Here is a 27,091-nt window from a genome sequence, read left to right as displayed (position 1 = left end):
CTCAGGGAATAAATGTCAGGGTTTGAAAATTAGCAAAGCTGAGGTCAAGGTCAGTATGGATTTGCTAACATACTTGCTGAAAATTAGAATTTACAGTGTATGCTTATTTATTTCTTAAATGAGAAAAGAGACGGGGGTGGTGGTGTATTTGCTTCTTTGATACAAGGCTTTTGTATCACAGAGACATTTTTAAACCACCTTTTCAGCTCGGTATAATCTGAAATTCCGTACCCCTGTCCACAGAGACTTAACACAAATTCTCTGTAGCTAATCTTACCAAACATAAGAAAATAATTATTTATAAGGATTGGAAAAAATATCCCAAAGTTCAGCATGGACCATTTCTAAAGCCTTGTAACATCTTTCAAAGCTTTTCAATGTCCTTCGGTGGGATATGGATTTGATTTTCTATGGATGACAGATGCATTTAAAAATGTGTTTGTGTGCTACTCTCCATATTCATATCACCTGTGTAGGTTCTAACTGGATGTCACAGGGCCTCACGCTTTTGGAGACCTGCACAGATTTCTCAAATGTGATATTTGTTACGAAACAAAATATTTAATGTAGAGTTGACATTACTTGGCCACTAATGCTAAGAATGTCCAGCTGCTTACCTACCAGTCTTCTAAATTTCACTCGCTGGAATAAAAGGCATTTACAAGATATGGTTTGCTAGGTACCTGCATTTCACATGGTTAAATTTGAATGAATCACTAATGGTCAGAGAAGCAATGCCGCATCCTTATTCAAACCAAGTTTTTTCCCTTCTTTAGCCTCTCAGCATATGCAAACACACTGAATCCACTCTACCAGCCTCCTGAGGCATTGCCCGACAGCATTCTCACCAGTTAAGGTTCCGGGAGGCTGCTGACAGCTCTTCAAATACATTTTCTATCCCATTCTGCAACAATACTGTGTACAAGATCCAAAGGACTGAGGGATGCTATGAGGCACACAGAAACATAATCCAGATACACGATCCGTGCAGTGTGACTAAGATGGCAGAACTGGCTTCTGAATGCCTCCACTGCACACATTTGTATTAATGTTTAAAGCTGAGTTAAGATTAAGGAAGGACTAAACTTGGCCTCTGAAGAATGTTCCTCAGTTGCTAATGATGTACATGGAAAGTCCACGTGCATGTTCTTAGGCAGGAGTTTTCGAACCACTGTTCTTTAAATGAGACAAAAGTTCAGTGAGTCAAAGGTATTCTTTATGCTCTTTTTTTCCCCGGTATTTCAGAATTCAAGTTAATACATTTTAAAGACAATTTTCCATATTTCTGAGCTCAGATGTGAATCAACTTTGCTGACGATACATCAGCAATTAATCTAGTTCAAAATAGCTATGTGAAGCAATTTGGTGCCTCCACTGACAAAACAGGATCTACGCCTCCCCCCAGGAAGCTGTAAATCAGTCGGTGACATCTGGCCTCAAGGACATCAGAGTCATCTGAAATGTGGTAATTTATATTAATGAACATCAATATTAATTTTTAAATAAAAAGAATTTGCTGCTGCCGTTATGTTTACATACAGAATATTATTTATAGCTTGTGTTCCTCCTTTTCTACATTTTGCCCATAAATAATTGTAAGGAAGCACACTGTCATAGTTATAAATATTTTTCCTCAGAGTTGAAGCTTTTACATATCTTCTTACTGTTTTCAGTAACTGTATGAGGGCAACAACCAGGATATTCTTGCTATTCCAAGAACTGCTGCCAATTGTAATGCTTGACTGAGTAGAAAACGGTGCTTCTACAACAACAACCAAAGCCCCCCTCCCTCTAGAGACACCTTAATTCAGAATACCCTTAATACCTACATTCTGTAAGAATACTCTAATGTCCCAGAAAATAAAAAAAAACAAATCCTGAATTTACTGAGCTGGAGTCATATACTTCTGCTTTCACTAAGCTTCCAATTATTACTGCCAATTTGCAGATTATTTAGAAGACAAAATAAGAGAGAAAAAAAAATCCCCACTTGGCTTTCATGCTGAGGGCACATCACTAAATGATTCACCTTGGAATGGTCACTCTAAATTCAGATGGCGTTTAGCATTGCCAAATCTCCTAGAGTCAAGGGATTACAAGAGAATCTCAACTTTCATTTAAAAATAAAGTTCGTGTCTAGCTTTTACAGTTGCAGAGGAAAGATGAAAAACATAAATCTTGGAAGTTTGAAAGCTAGACTGCAAGCAAAAGGAACCAAACAACAATTATTTTTAAGCAAGTCTCCTGAATTTTGGGAATCTTGCTCAGCATAAATACCTGAGGTTAACAATACTCTCTATGAAAGCAGCGTATACATATTTTGAGAAGGTGTGAAGGACTTTTTTTTAATCCCTGAAAGCACATCAGGACTCTTCAAAGTGATACCCCACCTTTCCACTTCAAGAGCACCCAACAAGGAAATTGCAGCCAGCTCCCATTGTGGCTGTATTGCTTTATTCAGTAGAGACCTGAAGCCTTAATTAAAAAAAAAAAAAAAAAAAGAAAGAAAGACAAAAAAAAAATACTTATGTCTATCAAGAGTTTTCCAAAGTAACCACAGGACAGATACCAGAAAAAAAAAGTTGGGGGGAGGTTCTTGTTTTTTTTTTTTTTTTTTAAACTAGTCATCTGATCACATGTGAAAAAAAATAAAAGTACATCCTGTTGAACTTCATGCACCACAAGCAGTCTAGTATTTTGATGGCATACAACTTAGCAGGCTAGAGATCCACATTTCCTTGTTATGCAACCCTTATTTCACATCACTTAATCAGGAAAGATCTGACATGAATACTGAAAATATTATAATAAAAATGTGAAAGCATATTAAGCCAGGTGCATTTTGGTACCTCCTTCTGGGAGGAGGTTTCATATATTTTCTAACAACTTGCTGCCAACAAAGAGGGTTAGAGGAATGTTTAGAGGAATGGGGCTTCATCAACTCCCATTGTCAGCACTAAGAGGACTGGATCTCCTGAGGGAAAGTAAGAGCCACTAAGATAAATTAAAAACCTAATAATTGCTTAATACACCTGCCTTGAACCACAGCAAGGTGAGACTGTTACCTGTCCCATTGGCAATACAGGGAATTCAGGAAAGCTGGGCTCCTCACTAAGGTGTGCCCTGATTGCCCAGAGCTGGGCAGTGTGACATAGTTCCCTTTCCTACTGAAAGGAGTGCTGCGGGAACTCAGTGGGAACCAACAGCACAGCCCCTCCAGCCCTATACACCGATGGCAAAAGTCAGGCAACTGTTGGCCATATCGTGGGCTGTTTTTTCTGGTTATTCCTGCATGCAGCACTATCTAACCAACTCTTACAGTTCCACAGTGCTTCCAGTCAGCAATAAGAATGCCCAAAAATGCTGATGTAGATATGTCAGCCTCCAGAATGAACGTCTCTCGCTGGCATGCCTTCCATTGGAAGTAGGAAAAACTTTAAAAGCAACAAAAAGAGTTCATAAGTGATTAGGAGCTCCTGCTGAGAAAGGCTGGCAGCAGCAGAATATTTTTCTACTGTTGATACAGCAAAATGTCGTCACTGCCTCAAGCTGGACAGAAGTCCCACCTCCTGCCTTTATCCACTGCTGCTCTTGTACAGCCTTCTCTTCCAAGCCATTCCCCCACAAATGGCACTGGCTTCATGCAAGACATGTTGGGGACAAGCCTCTCACTCAAATGCCCCATTCTTTGCACACTCACATGAAAGGACAAGGCCAGCTCTCCCTAACCTCCTTCCAGACATCAGGCGAGTCGCTGTGAATAGGTTTCTCTGTATCGATTGACTCTGAGCTGATCATACAGAAAAAGCTGCTCTAACATCTAAAAGGTTGCATTAAAAAATGCTACCTAAACAATATTGATTTCAATCTAACAGTAAAGAAAAAATTGCTTATATAATTTAAAAACTAAATATAGATTTTGTAAAAAACATATGCTACATTAGAAAACTTTTTAGGACAAGCACTCACATAAAATGGAGAGCTTGTATTGTTTATTATCAGATCTAACCCATGAAGTCTTTCCCTGAATGTGTAAGTTTCTGTTAAAACAACAATTTGTCCTGTGGACTGTAAATTCAATTACTGCTTTTATTGGAATCACATTTTGCTTTGGAAACAATCATGCAGAAAAAGAACCAGTAACTTAGACATCTTTAAAACATCTCAAAACAGGCATGACTATGAGAACAAATCAGTTATGGTAATTCTTCTACTGTGAACTGCAATGTTTTTTAAATCCATTTCCATATTTTTAATTAACACCTAGTTAAAAAAAAATCTCACTGTAGGTCATTTTAATCACAAATGGGAAAACAAATTTACTTTATCAGAAAATTGACTAGACAGTATTTTAAGGACTTATTTTTCATGTTTTTATCATCTAAATTAAGTTATTAACATGCGTTTTCCAATTCCGGAATGCAGAAGTAAGCCAATTTTTCTTTTGAATTTCAGAGTTGCAGCTTTCAGTTACCTCTGTGTGAAAGGAGCCTATTTTAACACCAGAATATTTCATCAGTACACACAAAAACAAGCCAAAAGTATCAGTGTTACAACTGCATTTCTACATAACTTGAATCTGAAGCATTCTAGCCATAGTCTTTTATTAAAAACAAATCATTACTTCCGTATATCATACTTATATTTCATCCCCCATTGTAAACAGGCTGTCCTTATTTCAGTACATTCTCATAGCTCTGTTTATACTGGATCTCAACTTGAAAGTTGGGGTTACTTTTAACTCTATCTTATATGTAATATTCACATTAACTGAAAATGCAGCTGTGAATACAGGCAGGGTTAGTCCAGTCAACACAAGAGTTAAACAAAGCTTTATTTCAGCATAGCTTGGCTTGGTGGGTGATTTGAAAACTATTATGTTTCCCCTTGGTTAGATGCCAAAGCCAACCACACCTTGGATAATGTGAGGTTGTTTTTGAGTAGGTAACATCCCTTACAGTCTATCTCCTCCCACTTGACTTGGAAGGTTTCTGAGAAAAGGAGTAATTTCTGTTGGGGCATGAAATGGTTTCTGGTGAAAAAGCATATAAATCTCATTCTGCTTTGACTTGTTAGGAAGCTCAGAGCAAATCATATAATCAAATGTAGACATTTCAACATCTGTTTAAGCAAAATAATTTCTCTCTGAAGAACAAAACATATACCACTCACTTAACTCCTTATTCCTTATAAACTCCTATTTAACTTCATCTAGAAAATTACCACAAACAGAAGTAACAAACCCAACATAAATCTGAGATTTGCTCAAAGAGGATTTCCAGAAGCATACAGAATTTTAACACGAACCAGGATCCCATGGAAGCATTTACAACTTTGAATTATCGCTGAACTGAAATTCTTCAGTCACCTACAGAGCATGTTGCATTTAAATGTTTTTCAGCACTATTTGTTGACCTACCTGGATTTCTAAGCAAATATTAGTCAAAGAATTTGTTATTGGCGTACTTACACACTACCTAACATTCATATCATTCCAACTACCTAATACCAACATTTCAGTTTCAGTTATACGTCAAACACTCTGAAATGTTTAAGGCTCACCTGAGTAGGAGTGTTGCCTATAATATAAGGGGAAAAAAGTTCATTTACACCAATTACACTTCGCTTTAATAATACCATGTTTAAGATAGTAAAGGAGCTTGAACTTTTTTCCTTGTCAGCATTATCACGGTATTGAAGGAACAATGCAAGAGTTTCCATGTGGCCCCATACATGAATATGAAGGGCACTGGGTTCAACTGTACACTATGTGTTTTTCCCTCCTCCCTTGTATTTTATCCTTTCAAAAAACTCTATTCTACAATTATGATCACAGAATCTAAACACAGCTTGCCTGAGACAAGGATGATGGTCAACTTTTAACGAGGAAAAAGAAATGATGTAGTGATGTCAAAGGGATTTATTTCATTCTAGCCACACCTTTTCCCTGGCATATTTCCTAAGTATCACAGCATCATTATAAGAATTCAAAGGTAGCCAGTGCTGAACAGCAGCACCTTCTCTTAAGAATGTACAGCTCTACCCAGAAACTGGACACTGCCCACTCTGAAAGTGCACTCTTACCTCAGAAGGAAGATCAGGAACACCACGTGTCTGGACTGCCAAGCTGAAAAGTTGGAGAGAGGGTGGAAAAACCACTAAGAGCTGGCAAAACTGAGCTGGCAGAAGAGACAAGGGGGGCAGGTGGGAACACTGAAGTAAATTTGTCCTAAGAGTACACAGAGCAGAGGCAGGGTGGCCAAACGGATCCATCGTTACCACTCTGGAGCAGAGTCCAATGCTGAACTGTAACATTCATTATTCCAGTCTCAAATTTCTTTTCAGCCCCAACTGCTACAAAGCAGCTGAAGGTCCAACATGGCCTCCAACAGCACCTATTCCTAACACACCAAGATTTTAACTAACTTTTTGAATAGATTCATAACTGAAAGATCCCAACAAAGGTAGCACTCTGAAGACTTCTGGAGGTCATCCCTGGTCCCTGTTCACTTTCTTATCTGTGTGGGTCTGCTTCCCTCTGATAACCACTTACTCCATCTAGACAAAATGTCAGGTATCCTATCTCTTCCTGCCATATGATTATTTTGATTTTTATATTTGGCAGAATGTAATGCAACTCTCACCACTGCTCTCAGGTTAGCGGCTTTATGTTGGCCAGACATATTTACCTATGCACCATAATACTTTTAACAGATGACACAATCCATCTTCGTGTGTATACATACTTATATGTCTGTAATTGATAATTTCTGTTTAGGTTTATAAGGGCTAGGGAAAACAACAACAAAAAAAACCCATAACCACAACAAAACAGGCTTAAGTCAGGGTAATGACTCCTGTTCTAAAAAAAAGAAAGAAAAACAGCACCCTACTTGCCCAACATAATAAATTTCAGCGTAAGTCTTCTGATTCTGTACACTCTGTCTCCATATTTAAAGCAGTGACTAGTTTAAATGTTCTTTGCAGGTATTCATTAAATCATTCATACACCTTAATAAATCATGCTGGATGCACAGCTCCATGTGGAAGAAATAAAGTCAATAGGAGATATTTTTTAAAAACTTGGCCCCAAATCCACAGATAGGTTCTTTTTACTTGATAACAACTAGCTTTGCAGAAATATTTGTCTCAATGGTAAATTAGTCTTAAAGCAACATCCCCCGTCACTTGAAAGACTCCACAGCACTCTTGTAGGACAAGTGACAGCCAACAGCCAGTTGAAACACTTCCAGTTGATTTTTTAATGCTTTAAAATTATTAAAATTGTTGATTTAAAATAATTATATTTCAACCACTGTTTTACTAGTTCTCTCCCCACCTCCTCTGATTTTAATTTTCTCACTTGTCAGCATCTCCTGGCAGCGAGAAGAAGAAAGACCTCAAACCTTTGTTGATTGCTTTCCACACAATCTGATTTCTATAAATTAGAAGCTGCTGATGGGAAAGCAGACAGCAATACCCTTTGATCAAGATACACATCTTGATCTCTTTTATCATTTTTTTTTTAAACAATAATATTACAACCGAAAAAAAAATCATCATACAAGCTTTTCGATCAAAGTGTGTCACTGTCTGCTTCCCAGTCAACATACTGCCAGTAAATTGGCAAGGTGCCCAGGAAGAGCAGGCAGCAGCTGGTGGATTTGATTACCATCTGCATATCCACCCATGTACAACATATTAATGTCTCCACCTAGTGGGCAACTGCACTTAACAGGAAATTTGGAGTCTACATCCTTGGAGGGTGGAAGGAACTTTGCTAGACTTCCCACCAGTAGAACTGGGCTCTAAGGCTGCATATGTTGGAAGTCATCTAAAACAAGACAGGCACTGAAACCTTTTGATTTCTATGTTCTTCCAGCAAAATAACAAATCTTTCCTACACAGCAGCCCAAAAGACTTACTAAGCAAACTTTGGAAGTGTATAAGAGAGAACAGGAAAAAGTATGTGAGAGCGAGGATACTATTAACACCCAGCACTCCATAAATAAATAACAAGGAATGAGATAAAAATGGCGAGACAACAACCTCCTTTAAGAAGAACAAAACTACAGCATATTAAAGCATTACCTTGGCTCCCGGATAGCAAGACAAGCAAAATACTGCATTAACTTTCTCATACAGTTTCAGATATCACCCTTGACTTTCAAATAAGACTGAGTAGCAACAGGCAACAAAAGACAGGCAGGCCTGTTTTTCAGAAAAATGCCACTGAAGTCATCCTCGGGAAACATTTCAGAATCCATGTGATCATTTAAATAAAGGTGAAACTGAGGTGCAAACAGTGCTGTGACAGCTCTCATCTGACAGACAGAGGACTAGAACAAGTAGTTATTAAAAGACTAATTCTACCACAGTCATTATACAAACCTCCCTTCCATTGATTACCATCCTTTCTGACAACAACTCAGCTAGCAATGTACTGACTAGATGTATTTTATGCACAGCCACCTAGTGTGAAAACTGCATCCTAATGAAGAACCATCAGTAGAGCAAAATGAAATAAAAAACAACAAGATCATACTATTGATTTCTTTCCATCCACATGCAGACTGGACCTAAATTCCCTTAGCTGGAGAAATCTTTTGAGATAACTCTCCAACACGGCATGATTACATTTCATTTAATGACTTCTACGATTGCATGATAGGTCCTAAAATAGCTCTTCTTTTTCTGAGTATTTTTTAATAAAGTTGTTTTTTAAAGTGCATTGTGATTTGACGCACTTAAACTGGTTACAGTAAAATATTTTCCGCTTTTATCATATACTTTGTTGCCTTAGAAGCAAGTTTATAACTCTATAAATAATTCATTCAAAGGAACTCCAGTTTAACAGAGCCTAATAAGCACAATCACTTAAGGTAGCACGCTGGCAAATTTCAGCTTTAAATCAGAAGCTGATCTGTCTTCATATTAAAAAAAAAAACAAAACCCTGCAACTTATCAGAAAAACAAGCATCATTTTGTGCAAAACTCAGGGATGAGCACTTAAAACCGAAGTCAATGCATGCCAGCAACTTCTGTGCCAATTTATCACGTTGCTCATTTGTGGTGGAAGAAGATGGGATTTGTTTCAATCTATTCTAATTCTCTTTATTTCAATAGAAACTACGAGAATTAGAAATGAGCGTTGTTCCCTGAACAATTTGCTGTGATAGAAGCTTTATTTTTCAGGTCAGCACTCTCCATTTTTGATTGCTCAATGAGAGTGCAACAATGGCTAAAAAAAGAAGGCTCTGAAATGTTAGGAAATAGAAACTGCTGACTACCTGGTGAAGGAATAATGATTTATAATATATGAATAGGAGCAATAATTGGATAGCAGGCTGTACTCAAAAAAGCCTTAATTCACAGATCTTGACATCACAAAGTCATAATCCATCGATCTAGCATCAGAATGATGGATTATGACTTTTCAGGAACATGCAGGCATGTCAGCTTCATGAGCATTCCGGGAATTGTAGTCCAAATTGTTTTACTGAGGTCATTTGAACAATTTCAGTTCTTTGCAATAAAGCAGATATAATAATATTTTGAAATGTAAATGTTCTGCTGGATCCTTTTTTTTTTTTTTTTCTCCAAACTCTAAAAACCCTCCAACCAAATACTGCAGATTGCCATAACTTGTGATGGAAGAATACTTCCAAAATTACTTGAAGCCATGTGTCATTTTCCTACAGAAATGAAAGCAATTAAGAAAACTGAATTGGTTTTTACATCAAGAGAGTTTTGTATTTGCATTTGGAAAAAAAATACACAAGGTGCAAAGTAAAGAATTAATTACAATAATTTCTTTCAGAAAGAGCATTGACATTTACTACACACACTTCCCCTTGGACTACTGCAGAAGTATATTATTTTTGACCTCCAATTCCTTCATTATTTTTTACCCTGAGTATCTCTTAAATTGCCACTGCTAAAGATAAAAGTTATGATGTGAATTTAGACGTTGTCTTTCATGAAAAGAAATCATAGCTTTTTAAAATGTGTGAATAAGTAGAGCCTGAAAAGTATCATTTCTTATAAATAAGCTTTTGCCATATTAACTCAAAAAGGCAACTCGCTTGTTCAGTGAAATGCTTTGAACTACATTTTTGTCATAAAAACAAACACAGGCTAAGGTAATTGCACTGAAAATTGAGGAAAATTCCAGAGCTCCTTTCATTAAGCATCATGTACTTATTTACAACATAATGTAATTCATAAAATTTTATTACCAAATCTTCTTGATGGCATTTCCCCATTATAATTCAGTGAAACCACCTACAAATTAACTGCTGCTATATTGCTCATAGATTAATTGAATGGCTCAGACAAGAGTTCTTCCAAAAATGCTTTCTGCTCCAGACAGGTGTTGAGAATAAAAAGTCCACGTTAAAAATAAAATGACTAAATATATATATATATGTACACACTGAATATATACATATACGTATATATACACACACACATATATACAAACAACTGTAACTTAAATATCTTCCAAAGACGTAAAAGTTTTAAGTATACAAGTAACAGGGCTAAAGGGCAAAAGGAAAAACAACCAAAGCAGGGTTGCTTATATCTGTATTTTATCCACAAACTGCTTTGTGTCTCCATTTACTTAGAAGCAGGGTTACTTTTTCTCTGATTTTTCTCACTTTCTCCTTTCTTACTGGCAAACTGTTTCTGAAGAGTGCTTATTAATAAAAAGTACTTATGTAACACTTTCAAATCTTGTTCGCTTTTTTGAGCATCCTAGGTCCAATCTCAGCCGACTGCAAAAGAAACTATGACAACAACAACTAGGACAAAAAAAAAGAGAAAAGGCAGCTGTGGAATAGCATTAAATTTCAATTGCTCACAAAATGAAAGTGAAAAATGATGTACTTTTTACAACACAGAAGTAACTTACTTCATTTTGACAACTAAATATGAAATGGCTAATAAAAATCAGCACTGTGTAACATACACTCGTTCCTCTTGACACATCTGATCTTCTTAGTCTCACATAAAGAGAACACATCACTGAAAAGCAATCACTTCTTTAAAGAAGTCTCAAAGAGCAATAACTCCACACAACTGATCAAATGTGAGAGTACCTCATTCGATTAAAACTGAGGAATTAACGCTGGCAGTCTGCAATGACTAATTTGTAAGGCATTTGGGAGGACACCATGGCTCAGTTTTGTGTTTTGTGATTTACATGCTGTAGGTAAAGATAAGCAATCAGGATATCAATTTTGGATATTCTTTCAAAGAGCTGGTTGAGTAGTACCCTAGCATCATCAAAACAGGTTAATTCGTTACTTCATTATTAAAGGATTTTCTACCTGAATTTTCCTACAATCACTGCTGACCCAGTATTGACCCAGCTCAACTCAGTCAAGCTTATGAAATCAAATGAGACTTGCACTGGAACAAGCTGCCCAGAGAAGCAGTGGATGCCCCATTCCTGGAGGCATTCAAGTCCAGGTTGGATAGGACCCTAGGCAACCTGATCTGGTGGGTGGCAACCGGCCTATGGCAGGGGTTGGAACTAGGTGATCTTCAAAGTCCCTTCCACCCTAAGCCATTCTATGATTCTATGAGACCAAGTAAGGTGGCTATGGCCTTTTTAACCTTTCCAGAACAAAGAATGAATATGGCCTTTAGGATCTAACTTCAGGGAAGATGGCGGCCTGGTAATTTTGGTTTCTCCTGTCTCCTCCTCAGTTTTGGATCTCTGCGTGACTTCTACACTTCTTTTCATGTTATTAAAGTTGCTGTATCCTTTTCTTGTCTCAAGTGACAAGCTAATTTCATGTCTATGATTAAGGACCAATCAGAGGCAAACTTTCTGTCTTTAATGATGTGTACTTGAACCAATGACCTTGAAGTGAAAGGCTCTGTAGGTCTTTAGCATTCCCTTGACATTCCCAGCTCCCTTATTTGTTCGGTTTATAAGCCAAACCTGTGTGCAAAAGGAACACTTACAGTTTCTATTATGAATATTCTGCTGTAGCAGTAAATTGCTCTGGAAAAAATATGAATTATACAGCGCATGGGTTAGTAAAATTTAAATCAAGCAAATGTTTAATATTAAGCCATTTCATCTATTTCCAAAGTTAGGCAAATTTATTACAAAGTATTGAAATTGCACTTCAAGCCCTAAGGCTTCCAATGTTGGAGCCTGCCTGATTAATGTAATTAAAGGAACAGCATAATTCAAAATTTATTAAAAATTAAATATATGTAGCCTTATTGTTTACCTCCAACTGATAGCATGATTTCTAGTTAAAAATTTGCACTGCTTACTGTGTGACAAGCTGTTAAAGCATATCCCCTTTTCTCCTGCTGTGCATATGGTTAAAAGAACAGAATTTAAATGCACTAATAGAAAAAATTCGGGAATTCTATTTTTGGTCATGGTGGCACCAAGTTCCCCCATTCTCAGATTTACCATAAGCAGGTGATGCTAAAGAGCTGGAAAGCTCAAGTCGAGGGGACCAAGCTGGAGAAGGGTAGGAAAATGCTTACATGTTTTATACTTAGGAAAATGCTTACATGTCTTATATTGTACTTTTCCACCTCAGCCAAGACCCAGTTTGCAGGAGGAGCCAAGCTATATGTATCAGACTACATAATGCTTAGCTTCTAAGGCCTGATCCAGAATAACGTTCAGTGTTTGCAAAGCTGGTAAAGTTTTACACAGCATAAAAATACTGTCTTACACGGTGCTTGTGAGACGCTTGAGAGTACATAGCTAACGAATGCTGGCTAGCTTATGAAGGGATCTCAGAAGTCCAGGAGGTAGGATTTTGCAGATGGAAATCTATTCTTCACTCTGGAAAAAAAGCTTACTTTTTTTTTTTCCTGCAAAAGTTGCCTGCAAGACACCATTCTTTCCTACAATTATGCTGCATTTTATTTCAGCCAGCGTACTGATCGACAGCCTCTCCCAGTACAGTAAAAAGGAAATGAAAAAACAAATGAAAAGAAGTTGGCAAATGTACTTATATATGCAAATTTCACATTAACACAGTTACACTTTCAAAATTACGGCAACAGCAATAGAATTCTGCTGTTGTGATCACAGATAATCAAAGCAAGAAGGAGAAAAGCCAACACTAAAATATTTTCAAAGGTATGAAAGTCTTTACTGTTGGCGCAATATAAATTTACTTCCATTACTTGAAATTTCCTTTTGTCTGTGTGATTAGAATTTAAATGCTTCTGAACTACATTAACAATGTAATTCCTGTTATATTGCAGAAATACTGTAGCAGTTGAAAACTCAGTAAATTCCTTAATTTACTACTGAAAATACTAAGCAAATTCAGTTAAAATACTTTGAATATGAACACTTTACTCAGGAATAAAGATGAACTAATACAGCACCTTTTACTCTACTCACACATACACATCTCACAAAGATATAGCAGTATTTTATTCAACTGTAAACATGGGATGTTTGCAAATTTGTAAGAATGCTTTCCCATTTAATCACCTACAGCCTCAGGAACAATTTTGCTACCAATGCGCACCAGGTTAACATAGTACCTTTTTTGGATGCAATCCTAGTACGTTCTCTGAAATCACTCGGGGTGGATTTGGGATACAAGAATCGGATTGTAAATCGTAACTGCAGACACAGAATTTATATCAGAGAGCAGTAAAAGAAGCATAGGCATTAAAAACCTTCTCAGAGGTATCACATGATGAATTTATCCAAACGTCTCAATCTCAACAATTCCTTTACTTAACAAATTCAGAAAGTCTTTGCCAAGTTACTGTTCCTTGAAGACAAAGTTCAAATCAACATTATAATCACACTGGAGTCTCTATGGGACCTGCAATGCAACAGTGTAAATTGGGTCTTAACCAGGAGCTAATGGAAGAGTTGATCAGACCCCCAGGTAAAAACAAAGCTGTGGTACCCTCACTGTACCACTACTGTTTATTGTAGCACAGGGCAAAATTTGGGTACTCTTAATGAGAACCTTTCTTTACATCCCCTGCTATATTGATCTTCCTGGAACTGACATACAGAATGTGAGAGAATTCCACAAAGGCAGCCTTTGTATGATAATATGTGAAATATGACTAAATTTCACAGGGCAGAGTTTACTTAAGATACACACTTTTTTTTTTTTTACTCTTCACCCATTCTTCCCCACTTAGATTTGACAGGAAATAGGAAAACAAAAATTTTAAAAACCAATTTCCATGTTTCTGTATACATTGGTGTTACCAGGACCTGTTAAGCAATTTTGCATCTAAATTTGGTAGTATTTTAACAGGTGAGGGCTAAGGAAGAAAGCAGGTTGTTTTTTGTAATTGTTTATTCTTGAGGCAGAGTAACAAGACCAATCTGTATTACAGTCTGTGAAGTGGTAACTGTATGAAACTGGCAGTCCAGCACAGAAAAGTTCTAGCATCTAATTCCCCTTTCCCAGAGCAACATACAGCAATAGTTCCCTATTTAACACACCATATCTTCCTGGCTGTTTAACGTACAATCTTTAAACTTTCCTAATTCTTAAATAAGCTTCCTTAACACAGACTTCTATATTTTATTCTAATGCATACAGCTTCCTGCTTATTAGTTTGTGTAACGTTCCCTCCACTATGAGAGGAAAAAAAATAATCCACAAGCCAAGTTCTCATTTTATCTCGAACTTGTCACATATTAAGATTTTCCTGCTCTGTCAGACTTGTAAGCTTCTCTAATGTCTGTCGTTTGTACCCAAAATTAACAAAGTCTATCCATGCTGTATGGTTTTTCAGTTGCTGTGATTTTGATTATACATAATAATTTGTAATTTAAATTCACAGAAAGCGTGCCTATGCAGCAGTGTGTTTTCCTTGTCAGTTTTAAAGGCTTGGCCTTTACTGACTGATACCAAAGCCCTGTTTTTTTCCGCTCATTGCAAAGTTCCGGCGATGCTTGGACTGACCAATTACTTATAGTAATTTGATTATGTATCCTTTTTCTTTTATTATTTACCCATTTAACGGAGGATTGATCAGAACAAAGACAGTCAATTAAATATACTGCAATAAACCCAGTATGAATAACAACAGCAGGAACTGAAGTCAAACCAGCAGCAGTAAGACAACATAGAGATAAGGCTGAATTTTGTCTTTAACTTCTCTTATTTTGCTTGTGCATTGCTTTGCCAGGGTTCCAAACAGAAGGATATTACTCTAACGTTCAGCAATGTAGAGAGCTATATTTGCAAGCACAGCATTGAGGGACAAAAGAGAAAAAATTTGTAGTGGCAAAGTGAGGCACATTTGCCCCTCTACTTTTATCCTGACAATTTCTTGATTTCTCAGACAACATTTGATTAATCAGAAACAAACATGACTACACTTCATCAATAGACTCAAGGGGTCATTCTCAAAATAGACAAAAACATAAAGATGTTTTTAGAAATCCCACGGGGTTCACACAACACAAACCTGGTAGGGATTAAAAAAAAAAAAGAAAGAAAAAGACAACTCAGAGACCTAGGCTCTAGCTATTAGTTGCTTTTAACCTATGCCTAGAGGGATAACAGTAATGCTAAAATTGATAAAAGTCTCCAGCAACAAGCTTAAGTGAGGGTAAAATCTTTAAGTACTCATTTGTAATATGATCGTTACAGGTAATTCAACATTTCTCTAAATGTAAACCTTCAGCTTCATCCTAACTCTTCGAGAGCACAAAAAGCTGGCAAAGTACTTTCCTTAGAACAAAAGAAAATCATTACAAGTCCTAAATGTATAACAGATAGTGATGAAAATGATAAATGGATGCCATGAATACAAAATGAACACAAAGAAAAACTCTGAGAGAATGTTAGGCAGATATTCAAACCATAATAAATTCTACAGAACACTCCTATCATTCCTCAATTTTATTAAAACAAGAGCAATATATGGAGTTTACAGACATTGCAGTTGCTTGCAATGTATCTTTATTCACATCACACAATCTTCAGTGAATCTAAAGCATATAGACCCGAATTCCTGACTGTTAGTGTCTGAAACTTCCCCCACAGCCTTCATCATGTCAAAATTCAAGCCTTTTCAAGCACAGGATGTTTTCTCAACTCTGAGACCATATTTGGAAAGCCCTGCTGTAAATGAAGCATGCAACATTCATCTTTATCACTTAGAATCTGTGCCATTGCCTTAGACTGTTTTCACAAGCCAAATCTGATATATAACGTCAAAGTAAACCACTGAACAATTGCAAAGATATTGTTCCTTGTGTAGCATTACATTAATAGAACGGAGCGATAATAGAAGTTTCACCAAGTACAGGAATTCCAACATCAAGAAAACAGAGCATTAACATGCAACACTTGCAATACGTCCTCTGTTTTGTAAGTAGTAACAGTACTTTCTGGAAGATGTTTTTATGATACGGGTAGACATCCCCATAGAAGAAGTCAAAAAAGATCAGAAGGATCACGTATCAGAATAAAAACATGTAGAGAGCAAAAATGTTAACATTTCAGCTGAAAACATCAACCATGGTTTTTTTTTTGTTTTACCTGCAGCATAGCTCTGCAGAACCCCTGCAGGCTCTGGCATAAGCTCTGCAATCTGAGACAGATTTGGAGGGTGAAATCAGTGTGAAAAATAATAATAATTAAAAAAAAAAATCCCAGAGATACCACTTTAGCATCTTAAGGTCAGCTAGAGATGCTGCCCATTTTTATAAGGGAAAGCAACAGCTAAGCACCCCTCCTCAGCTGTTTTAAGTTAGTCAAGAGGACACTCAAGATTACTTGGCTACTGAATTTCCACAATGCAACGGGAAGCCAAAGCATAAAATGCTCAAGATCATACTCTTAGTCGTAAAACACTCTTAAGGACTCCAGCTGCTGTCTTTCCAAGATGCCCTTAGGACACACAGTGTAGTCTACCTGTCCAATGCTGTTTTACTGAGCGCAGTAGCTAAAGGTACATAACGAGGTCTTAGCTTCTATAAGAAAACAGTGGATTGGTGGGAGACCCATAAAACATGAGGTTAAGTTAATGCTGATTACAGTTATTGTTAAGAACCTGTTTCCTAAAACAGTGGAACAAGAGACAGTGAAACTCAATGAGCTGGAGCTAGTTATCAGCCCACACTGCAGAAGAGGAACAGAAGGTCAAAACATTTCCCTCTCCTCTGCCATTAGCAACCTATCGGTGAGTCCTGTTTCAGTTTCCAAAGACAAAAACCAAAACCAGTGGAGGAACTTGGTCGTGGCCTCTCTCTTTGCTTGTGGCCCCTTTGACTCCTCTCTGCATAGCTGCACATGGGCTACCTCCACTCAGACTTGTGACTATGCTCAGGTTTATGTTTTCCCTTCAGGTGCTCAGGTAGGTACAAGGAGGAAAGGACATGAAGAGGGCTCTTAGGCAAGGTAGATGGCTCCCTCTTCCCGGACCATTTGGAAGCTTCTTCTCGTATTTCTGGTGCCCCATGACAACGTTGCAGTGTATTTAACCCTTCATGAAAGAATCAGGCATTACTTTTGATAAAGTCTGTCTTTTTGCCAAACATCTTCCCTATTTGAACCCGAATGAAAACATTCTGAATGATTTCCCTGAACCTAAGCGGTGCCAGAAGTCTTCCAAAAGCCTCATATGTTACAAACAACAAACAAATACAAATGTTGAAGAAAACAGTTGTTTTGTTAATGTTCTATTTACACAGCTGGGATCTAGAGAATTTTATCTATCTGTAGATTCAATAAGCTAGGCAGATTAATGTAAAGTGCCAGTTTGTAAGTGGAAAAAAAAGAGAAGAAAAAAAGAGGCGGTTCCCCCTAATCTGTCTTTCTCTGCTCCATTCCCCACGCACCCACATGCCTCCCCCGTAACCACAAAGTACGAAGTAACCGGAGAGGATTCTGCACAGACAGATGTAATTTATAACAAAGACAGGAAAAGGCAACCCTAACTCAGAGCTTGCTGCCCTTCCTATAAAGTTCACCTCCTTACCAAGAAAAAGCAGAGAATAATTTGTTTGGTTTCTGTACTCAACTCCTTTTTTTCTTTGATTGTAAAAAGTTTCCATTGTCCTTTTATGTTTTGATTATTGAGTGAGTTTAAAGACTTGCCAAATAGCCCAAGATTGTTAACAGACCACCACTATTTAACTTTGAATGCTTCAAAAAAATAAAGCCAGAGTGCACATTAATATTCTATGCCCTCATTTTATTTATTATCTTTTCTTTGATACTTAAACAATTTTCCTAGCTGAGGTTTACTAAATTTAAGCCTAAGTAGCAATATAAGTTACCTCACATATGATCCAGACAGCCTATAAAACTCAGCTTTCTAATTACTAACACTGCATTGTGCTGAGGGTAGCATATATATAGGAAATCAAAATAACATTTTATGAATCAAATGTTTAAATACATCAGAATCAATGTTTACTTAAAATTCTTCATATTCTATCTTATGACAAGTTATAAAATTAAAAGTGAAAGTAGAAGATTTAAAACACACCAGAAAGTTTTGTAGAAAAGGAACTTTAAAGATCTTTAAAATGTATCTGTTATTTAGACATGAATAAATTCGTGTTCTCATAAAACCAACTAAAAGGATAAAAAGTTATTAAAATGTATATTGATTATAAATCATCACAGTAAGGAAATGCTACACTATAATGTCAAAATCTTATTCATAACGTAAAGTCACAAGATGTATGCATTTGATACATACACATTCACCCATGGGGATACATTCCCATGAAATATTACATTACTTGTCCATTCCTCAGATACTTTTAAGAACACGATTTAATCTTTAAGATGATGAAAACCTGGAGATGAAAGTAGTGGGTGCAAAAATACCGGTGCACTGCAGTGTAAGTCCATGGATTTCTACCCTTCAGTGAATTAAATACAACGTTGGAAAATTTGGAAATATAGGAAACTGCTCTGGCAAACCAGTCACCAGTGTCTTCACAGTGGACCAGCAAGTACCCAAGTGTGACCTGCCTGTCCTCAGGTACTTAAGCACATTAAAATTTCCCCTAGTCTACATTTCTGCCAATCTCATTGCCTTACATTACAATTTTCATATGTAAAAATAGTGATCTATAAATATTTCTTAACATATTATATTCTTACGATGCAGCAATTAGTCTTCTGGATCTTACAACACTCTGATAGCAAGAGAAAAAAAAAGCTGCCGTTACCGCTGTTCTGTCTTTCATATCAAAGCCTACAATTCCTACTTGGCCTGCATTCCAGCAAATAAATAAGCCATTACTTGCTGTTATCAGAACCATGCATGTTAACATCCACATACAAAGAGAAATCAAGTTACTTTCTAAGTAATTAAAAAAGCCACAGAGCACATCTGTGTATATATAAATTCTTGCACAGTTCCAGAAATGTTTCAACACCAACAATTTAAGGCTTTTTTCTCTCTCTCCTATTTAATATCATACAATCAAAAATGCAATGTCTTGGCACCTATACAACAATCAAAAATGATGATGAGCCTCAAATCCACATATATATGTATTTTTTTTTCCTCTGGTCTTTTCATCCTCCAGAGTGAAAAGCAGCATGACCTCAGTCACTTCTGAGTTTAACTCTGTGTATATGAATAGATCCACCAAAATAAAATTTTACAAGTACTCAAAAAGGCGTATTTGTATTAACACTGGCTTCAAGTCAGCACAGTTCAGCTACCAAAACATAGGTATGTTAAAATAGCTGTGGAAGACCATCAGCATCAGTGATCCGTATGAAAGCGTAACTCTTAAAGCTCAGTAACTGTTACTGGTAACTGAGTAGGGCAAATTCAGCCTTTGTAAACCAAGGGAGGTTTCTAATGTGCAAGTTACACTTAAAACATTTCAAGTAATAATGCATACAATCCCAACAGACTTCACTTTTCATTCAGTCTAATCACAAGTCCTTCAAGATCCCTCTGGTTATAGCCATAGCAAAATTCAAGATCAAAGGACTGAATCTCAGTTATTTTTGTCACCAAAAACCACTGGCTCTCCAGCTGCTTATTTCAGCAATCAGGTCTTTGGTACTACACACTTCTTTAGCGGACATCAAAAATGTTCTCTCAGACATCAAAAGCCCAAGTACCAGTTTGCTAGTTTTAAACATTCATAATCGTAAAATAATAAATCTACTCCTGAAGCTGTAGTTTTGATCTTCATAGTAGTAAAGGCTTGAGGGACAAGTTTTGAAGAAAAAATAAATAAGGACATGGAAATTAAAGAAAAATGGGATATAGCACAATATTGGTTTATCAAAGATACATGATGCCAGACTAATTTCAGAGTTTACTTAATATGATAATCTCTTTCCTAGACAAAAAGAATGTGTGAGACATGATGAATGCATGGGAGGCAAGGGATATCATACAGATGGGACTGAATGACCTTGAAGAATATTCACTCTTGTATTTAATGAGAAATTGTGAAGTGACATTGTTGGGACAAAAATTTTAAAAATCTGCAGTGCACTGAGAGTACCTCAGCTGGAAAACACAGGGATAAAGGAAAAGCAGAACAGCAGATCTATGACAAGAGAACCACATGATACAGTTGTGAAATATGTGAACTGATTCTAGGACATGTAGATTATTCCCAAAGAGAAAAATAAAGCAGTATTATCATTGTACAGGGCCTTGCTTTTATCCCAGCAACAACACTAAATGCAGCTCAGTCCCTTACGTTCAAATAAAACTAATCTAAAGTGGAACAATTACAGAAAATGACCAACAGGATGACTAAAGGCTACTATGTTATGTAAGAATGCATATAACAAAAGTCCATCTTAAAAACAGAGATTAGGGAAGATTGGCTTCTCAAATTTAGCCAAATGAAGGCTGACAATAAGATTGCTGCCTCTTCATATGTTAGAAAGATAAACACTGTGAACCAAATGAGATTCTAAAGGTCAGTACTGGCACAAATTGGCACATGGATAAGTGCATATAAGCCTGCTGTGAACACATTTAGACTAGAAATTAAAAGTTTTAGAATCATTACTGCAATCAGGCTCCAGAGCAGCATTCTAACTGGAACAGCAGAAACAACAATAGCAAAAAAGCTAACATCTCAAGCTTGAGTTTGACACATTTCTGAAGAGGATTATATATGTTTGCCTATGAGAAGGCTGCAATAGATCCGAAAATTGCAGAGGTCCTTTCCAGTAGTATGCTCTTGTTTCCTTTGAACTAGTCTCAATATCTTTGCTATGCTAATATTGACAAAACAAAGCTACAGAAAATCAACTTGGCGGTTTTAAAGCATTACAAATATTTGAAACCTTCAAGCTTTAAAAAGCACGCTCTCTCTATTAGCTAGGGAATGGGTCTATCTAGTGTGAACTGATACTCAGAAATGTTCTAGTTTCATACATCCTTAAAATACAGTTCTCAAGAAATTACTGAGCAAATTTGTTTAAAAAAAAAAAAAAGATTGGTTAACCAAAATAAATGTGCAATACCTAATGAGAATTGTATAACAAACTGAAGTCCCAGACTTAGGAGTTTTGCCACAAAGAAAGCTTAGTTTGCTTTCAAATAGTATATAGTTTCAAGTAGTTCTTTCTATTCATGGAAGGGATTTTGGTTCAAACTTAAAACCTGAGAAGTTTAATAACAACAATTAAAAAAAAAAAATCAATCAAATAACAACCAACACCCCAACAAATCAAACAAAAAAAAAAAAAACCCCACCCTCATTTGCATAAAGACCAGAGATGTTTCAAAAGCTTGATGTTCCAGAAAGTAAGAGTACATGGAAAGACAGCATTAATGGAAACTGTTTTGGAGCTGTAAGTACAGGGGATGATACTTAGTGACTGCTATAATACTGAGTCTGCACTGCCATTAAACTTAATCTTCGATATTTTTATTGCAACCTGACCTGCTATGACATCTCTAAAGAAAATTACATTGTACACTACTACTTCAAGAAGTCAAACTTAGCTAGTCATCTGGGCCATAAAATAGCAGATTACTCCATCAGGCTGGCTAAAGCAGCCAGGAATAAAACTAGATTCACCAACCACATTATTTTTATTAGGAAATGTTTCAAAGCAGACATAATCCCAGAAGACCTTAGCCTCATTCCATCTAAAAATACACAATGGAGAGCAGCAAAAAAACATGAACTGCAGTATAAGATACAATTTGTAAATCTGGAAAAAAAAAAAAAAAAAAGGGCAGTAACGCATCACTCTATCAAGGCAAAATAAACTAGCTGGGAATAGAAAATAATAAAAACTTTTACAAAATTCACGTATTAGCAATTTAAATATTTGTTATAAGATCTGACATGTTAATGGGAGACTGCTCCATTGAATCCCTGCACATCAAGATTTAGTCCGTACTGTTTGCTTTCTTTGAATTTGCAGGCTAATATAAGAGTACTAAAATCACAGCTAGAGGGCAAAACCTCCAGAACAGATAAAAGGTAGAAACATTATCTTTAAAAATAGCATTCTGTAATAACTGTGGTATGTTAGTCCTACATGCATTTTAATTTGGTTACAGTCACGGTCTCACTACAGCTCTGTTTCTTCTGTTGTCCATTTAAATGAGGGAACTGCTCATAATAGTAACAAAGCAAAACAAAAAAAGAAAAAAAGAATTTACTTGGCAATCTTAACGCATCTTATTATTTTCTTGTACCATTGTGTTTTCTAACTTGTATTTGTGCATACGTAATATATAGGTCTTTGTAGATCTGGAGTGAAGGAGAAGTAAGGGATTTGATAGCTGGAAATGCAATTTTAAATTTTAAAGACTGCCAAACTAGGTTAGATTTATGATGTGTGTTTTATCATCTAAGTAAGCCTTCATTTCTTTCAGTATTAACCTTTTTTTTTCCTTGGCAATATGATCACCTCAGGCAGTTTGATTTAAAGGCTTTAGCCGATGCAGAAATATATTTAAATTAGCCAGTCATTTGTGTCTTTTCTTAAAAAAAGATTTAAATACTGCCTATATTTCACGAAGTTGGCTTTATTATGCTAGCTGCATCAAACTCAGAATATTAATCAGACTGTGAAGCTCCACTAATTACGTGCCATATTTAAGTAACTTAGATTTTGTTAAGTGGCAAGCCCATAGATATTGTATGCATAATCTAACTCAGTTTTGAGTCATTTCCCTTTTCTTGTCTGATTTTATTCTACTCAGGAAATGACAGGGTCATTTGGAAATAAATGCAGTGAAAGATCAAAAAGGAAATCTGATTGAGAACACTGCATAATTGCCCACACCAGAGAAAAAATAAAATTCAATGGGCGTATAATCTGTTGCTACAAGATTTATCTGAAAAACACATACAACGGCTTCTATGAAAGGATATTCATTACAAAACTAAGGATTGCTTTTATTTGTTGTAGCTGAATCTCTTGCAAAGACGCAGTTCTTGTTAGGCTAGCAGACTTTTATTCAGTAGGTAATATGTTCAGCACACGTGGAACACAAATTGATAAAGCAAGCCATGTCAGTTGGAGCAAATCTTTTTGTTGATTTGTCTCCAAGTCTTTTGTAAAATACTATAATACTGATTAAGCTGTTAGAATCCTATGGCTCTTGTTATTTGGGCAAATGTCGTCATTGCAATTTACTGTCTCTCATTCCTAAAGAACAACTTTCACTGCTGAAGGCAATGGAAAACTTTTTAGTTGTTAGCAGCAGTGAGTTTAGGAGTGACAAAACATCCAGGTGTTGGCCACGGTATGTCTACAGTGGCTTTATTTTTATTTATTTATTCTGAAGACGACAATCTATATAGCAAGACAACGGTCAGCCTCTCATCACAGATTTACCATTTACTTTTATACACAGATTTCCCAGACCAATCTCCAGTCCCTTTTGCTTTCTGAGCACATGCACTGCAGAGTGCATGACTCCAGGCACACTCCTGCTGTAGTCATATACATGAAACCACATCTGCCCCTCTAACTTGTAAGGGTTTGACCTCTTCATCTAAGGGACTGCAAAGGCAGAAGATAACACTCTCATTTTTCACTAAGCATTTCTGCTGGGTTCACCACTCAGCACATTAAACAAAGCAGGTAATGCCATAAACTTGCATAAATTTGTATTGCTTCAAAGTGCTAAACTGTAACTTGTTGAAGAACAATATCCACCCTATCAAAATAAACTCTACACAAATATCAGTACTGATCATCTCGGGTACTGCTTGGTGGTCAGACAAATTAGAGAGTCTCCACTATAAGTCTTATAATACAAAACAGATGGTTTGAACCAAACTGACGCACAGGTGAAAAAAGAAAACACCAGAAGAGAGCAGAAGCTGAAAATTGTCATGAAGGTTTTCGTTACAGTTATATTTAAATTACTCTTCTTCCTTTATGGATTACCACCAAAATGCTTCACAAAAAACACATTTCTGCCATTCCATAGCACTTCAATAGAGGCCGTACTCCTAAACTGTGCAGAGCAGTAACTTTTCTATGGCTGCAAAACCGTATCGATGTACACAGACCATAGACAGCAAGAAATGCTTATCTACAACAGTTACTTTACACAAATTTACTAAAGAAATTACATAATCAAAGCCTCATCAAAAATAATTTTATAAATTAGAAAGCTTTAACCAATCATTCATTGATCTTATTGGCTAATATGAAAAAAAACTAAACAACCTTAGCAGTACAATGCTGAAATCCAGCTCTACTGACTCAATGCGTTTTGTTGCTGATTTCAGGAGAGCTAGATTTTTAAATCACTTCACAAATAACCCCAGAATAATTCACAAGTAAAACAAAGCTATTTTAAAAGAGACGTGGGAAGAAATTATACCACACGGTTTATAGACCCAATCCACTAGCTTAACGTATAAAATATATATATATATATTTTCCAATGACTTAACTTCACTGTGTACCGAGAAGCTGCGTGCCAAAAAAGAAATTACACCATCATACCTCTCAGAGCAACCACTTGTCTCCTAAGTTACAAATGTAAATTCTTTTTTATGTATGGTAACATATATCATCAAAATGCACCATCAGACTAAAGGAAGGTGCATCTGATGAACTGAACCTGTCTGTTTGATTTAAGACCACATCCTGAGTCAATACATTTTTCTATGCATTTTAAAAAAAGTTAAAAATATGACAAAGTTTACAGTCATATTTTTAACTAGCTTGTTTCTCTATAACGAGTATATTTATCTACTGGTGATCAATGTGGATAAATAAATGTGGATAAACTGTGCATACATAAATATCAGGACTGTGGTCAGACTTGTGCTTGGTAGACAAGCTTTTCTGATCTTGACTGTTAATTATAATGTAAAGTCAGACTCATGCACTGCTAATTCAAATGACATGCACAAACCTAAATACACATGCACAAAAGTATTGCTAATTTAACACATGATATTAACCAAGCATTGCATTTACACTTTTTTGAAATTCAGAATTAATTTTGAATTTGAGTATCAAAACATCTAACTTATATTCTTTAATCAGCCATTTTACATTAGTAATGAAGTAATGTTGACATGAAGTTGCTTTGAGCAATACAAAACATATGCCAGAGTACATTCATTAAATAACTCTACATAATGATTTCCATCTATAAATGATTTACCTCATTACTTATCACATGTTCTTCTCTAGGACTGTGGAAGAGACGTTCATACAATTTATAGGGCTGAAATAAGCTGGAAAACAAGAGAAAAGATAATACTAGTACAGTTGTAAGTTTCTAGAAAGGCAATATTACTAAAAATGTTGTTATTCTAAGCTTTACACTCCAAACCAGTCATACTTCAAATGTTAGGAATAGGTTGTTTAACTTAACTTCAGCTACAATACGCAGTGTCTTTAATTTATGGGATTTACTTTTAGATTGCTGTCGAAAATACAGTACAGTACATCTACTTGATTTTATGAAATCAAACTCTGAGAATGCTAAGTTCTACTTAGAAAATAAGCAATTGCTGAAACACTTATCACCAGGATACCCATGCTTTTAATATCAGCAATGGTGAACAAGAAGGAAACAAAGCCAAGTGACACCGCAATCAAGTTAGATGTTGGAATACCGAAACAAAAAAGAATGAAAGCATTTATTCTCTCAAGATCACATTTCAAAATCAGCATGTAATTTTCAAAAAGAAAAGCTAGAAAACCAGATCGGCATACTGCAATTTCACATATTACAACAAAAGTAACAAAGTAGACTATCTCAGTGGCCTAAAATATTTATTTTCCTTAAAACATATACGGCTTTCCATTTCATGCTTTAAATATTGCTGCTTGTTTCCTTTCTTTATGATCAACGACATGGTATGACTTTAATCAAAGGCTTGCTTTCTTACAGTCCATCTGTTACAATTACTTTTTCCTCTTAAAATCACAATACATAACTTCTGGTTTCCGTCACGTCATTCTGACATATGATTTAAAACACAACTCTGCAATTTAATAGCAAGTTCAGGTTGAAGAATGCTTCTAAATTTATCATGCTTCTCTGATATACCCATGAAGGATATGGCAAAGTCTTCAGAGAATATTGGAAATGGATTCCTACGCTTTGTGGGTAAGGATAGGTCACTGGCTCATTTAGGTTTTTTTTTCCAGAGAGTCAGTATGTTTTTTCTAACCAGCATGGTGATACCTCTCTGGTCAACACTTGTGAGGCCACATCTGGAACAGTGAGGTATGTTTTCATTTGGGTTTTGACTAGATGGTCTCTATATATTATTTCCAACCTGAATGTCTCAGTCTATGCCAGTATTACAACGTGTGCAATTACATAACTAATACTAAGGACACTTTTGCTTGATATTGGACACTATGCTAACACTATACATGCCAAACTAAGGCTTCCACTGACTCTTGGCCTGGAGATTAATTTTATAATGTCCCTCACAAGTCACCTCTCAAAAGGAAGGCAGTGTCCTGCTTCTACAGCCCTTTGGTATGTAAACTGCCAGTACAGAGACAGTACACACGGGCAGTGACAGTCCCTTCTCAGAGGATGTATACCAACATTTTTAAACCTATGTTTTGATCAGAATACTTTTAAAGAAGCTCCTCCCTTCTGCGTCAAATGTCACTTGAATAGAGCACCAGAAGAATCCTGG

The 27,091-nt window shown here is 36.3% G+C and overlaps 1 protein-coding gene across 1 annotated transcript in view; it reads right to left on the bottom strand.

Annotated features, from left to right (window-relative positions):
• The window catches only part of CABCOCO1 (ciliary associated calcium binding coiled-coil 1), a 51,060-nt gene that overhangs the window by 7,276 nt on the left and 16,693 nt on the right, over positions 1–27,091 (bottom strand). Inside the window, exon 5 of the mRNA XM_065746538.1 lies at positions 25,591–25,663. Coding sequence (XP_065602610.1) covers positions 25,591–25,663 — 73 coding nt within the window. The remainder of the gene's footprint in view (positions 1–25,590; positions 25,664–27,091) is intronic.

This window comes from Cyrtonyx montezumae, unplaced genomic scaffold (assembly GCF_038088225.1).
Source record: "Cyrtonyx montezumae isolate F1298 unplaced genomic scaffold, pur_monq_1.0 scaffold_4, whole genome shotgun sequence".
Lineage (NCBI taxonomy): Eukaryota > Metazoa > Chordata > Aves > Galliformes > Odontophoridae > Cyrtonyx > Cyrtonyx montezumae.
Note: the sequence above shows the minus strand (reverse complement) of the source record. Positions and strands in the feature narration are given on the sequence as shown.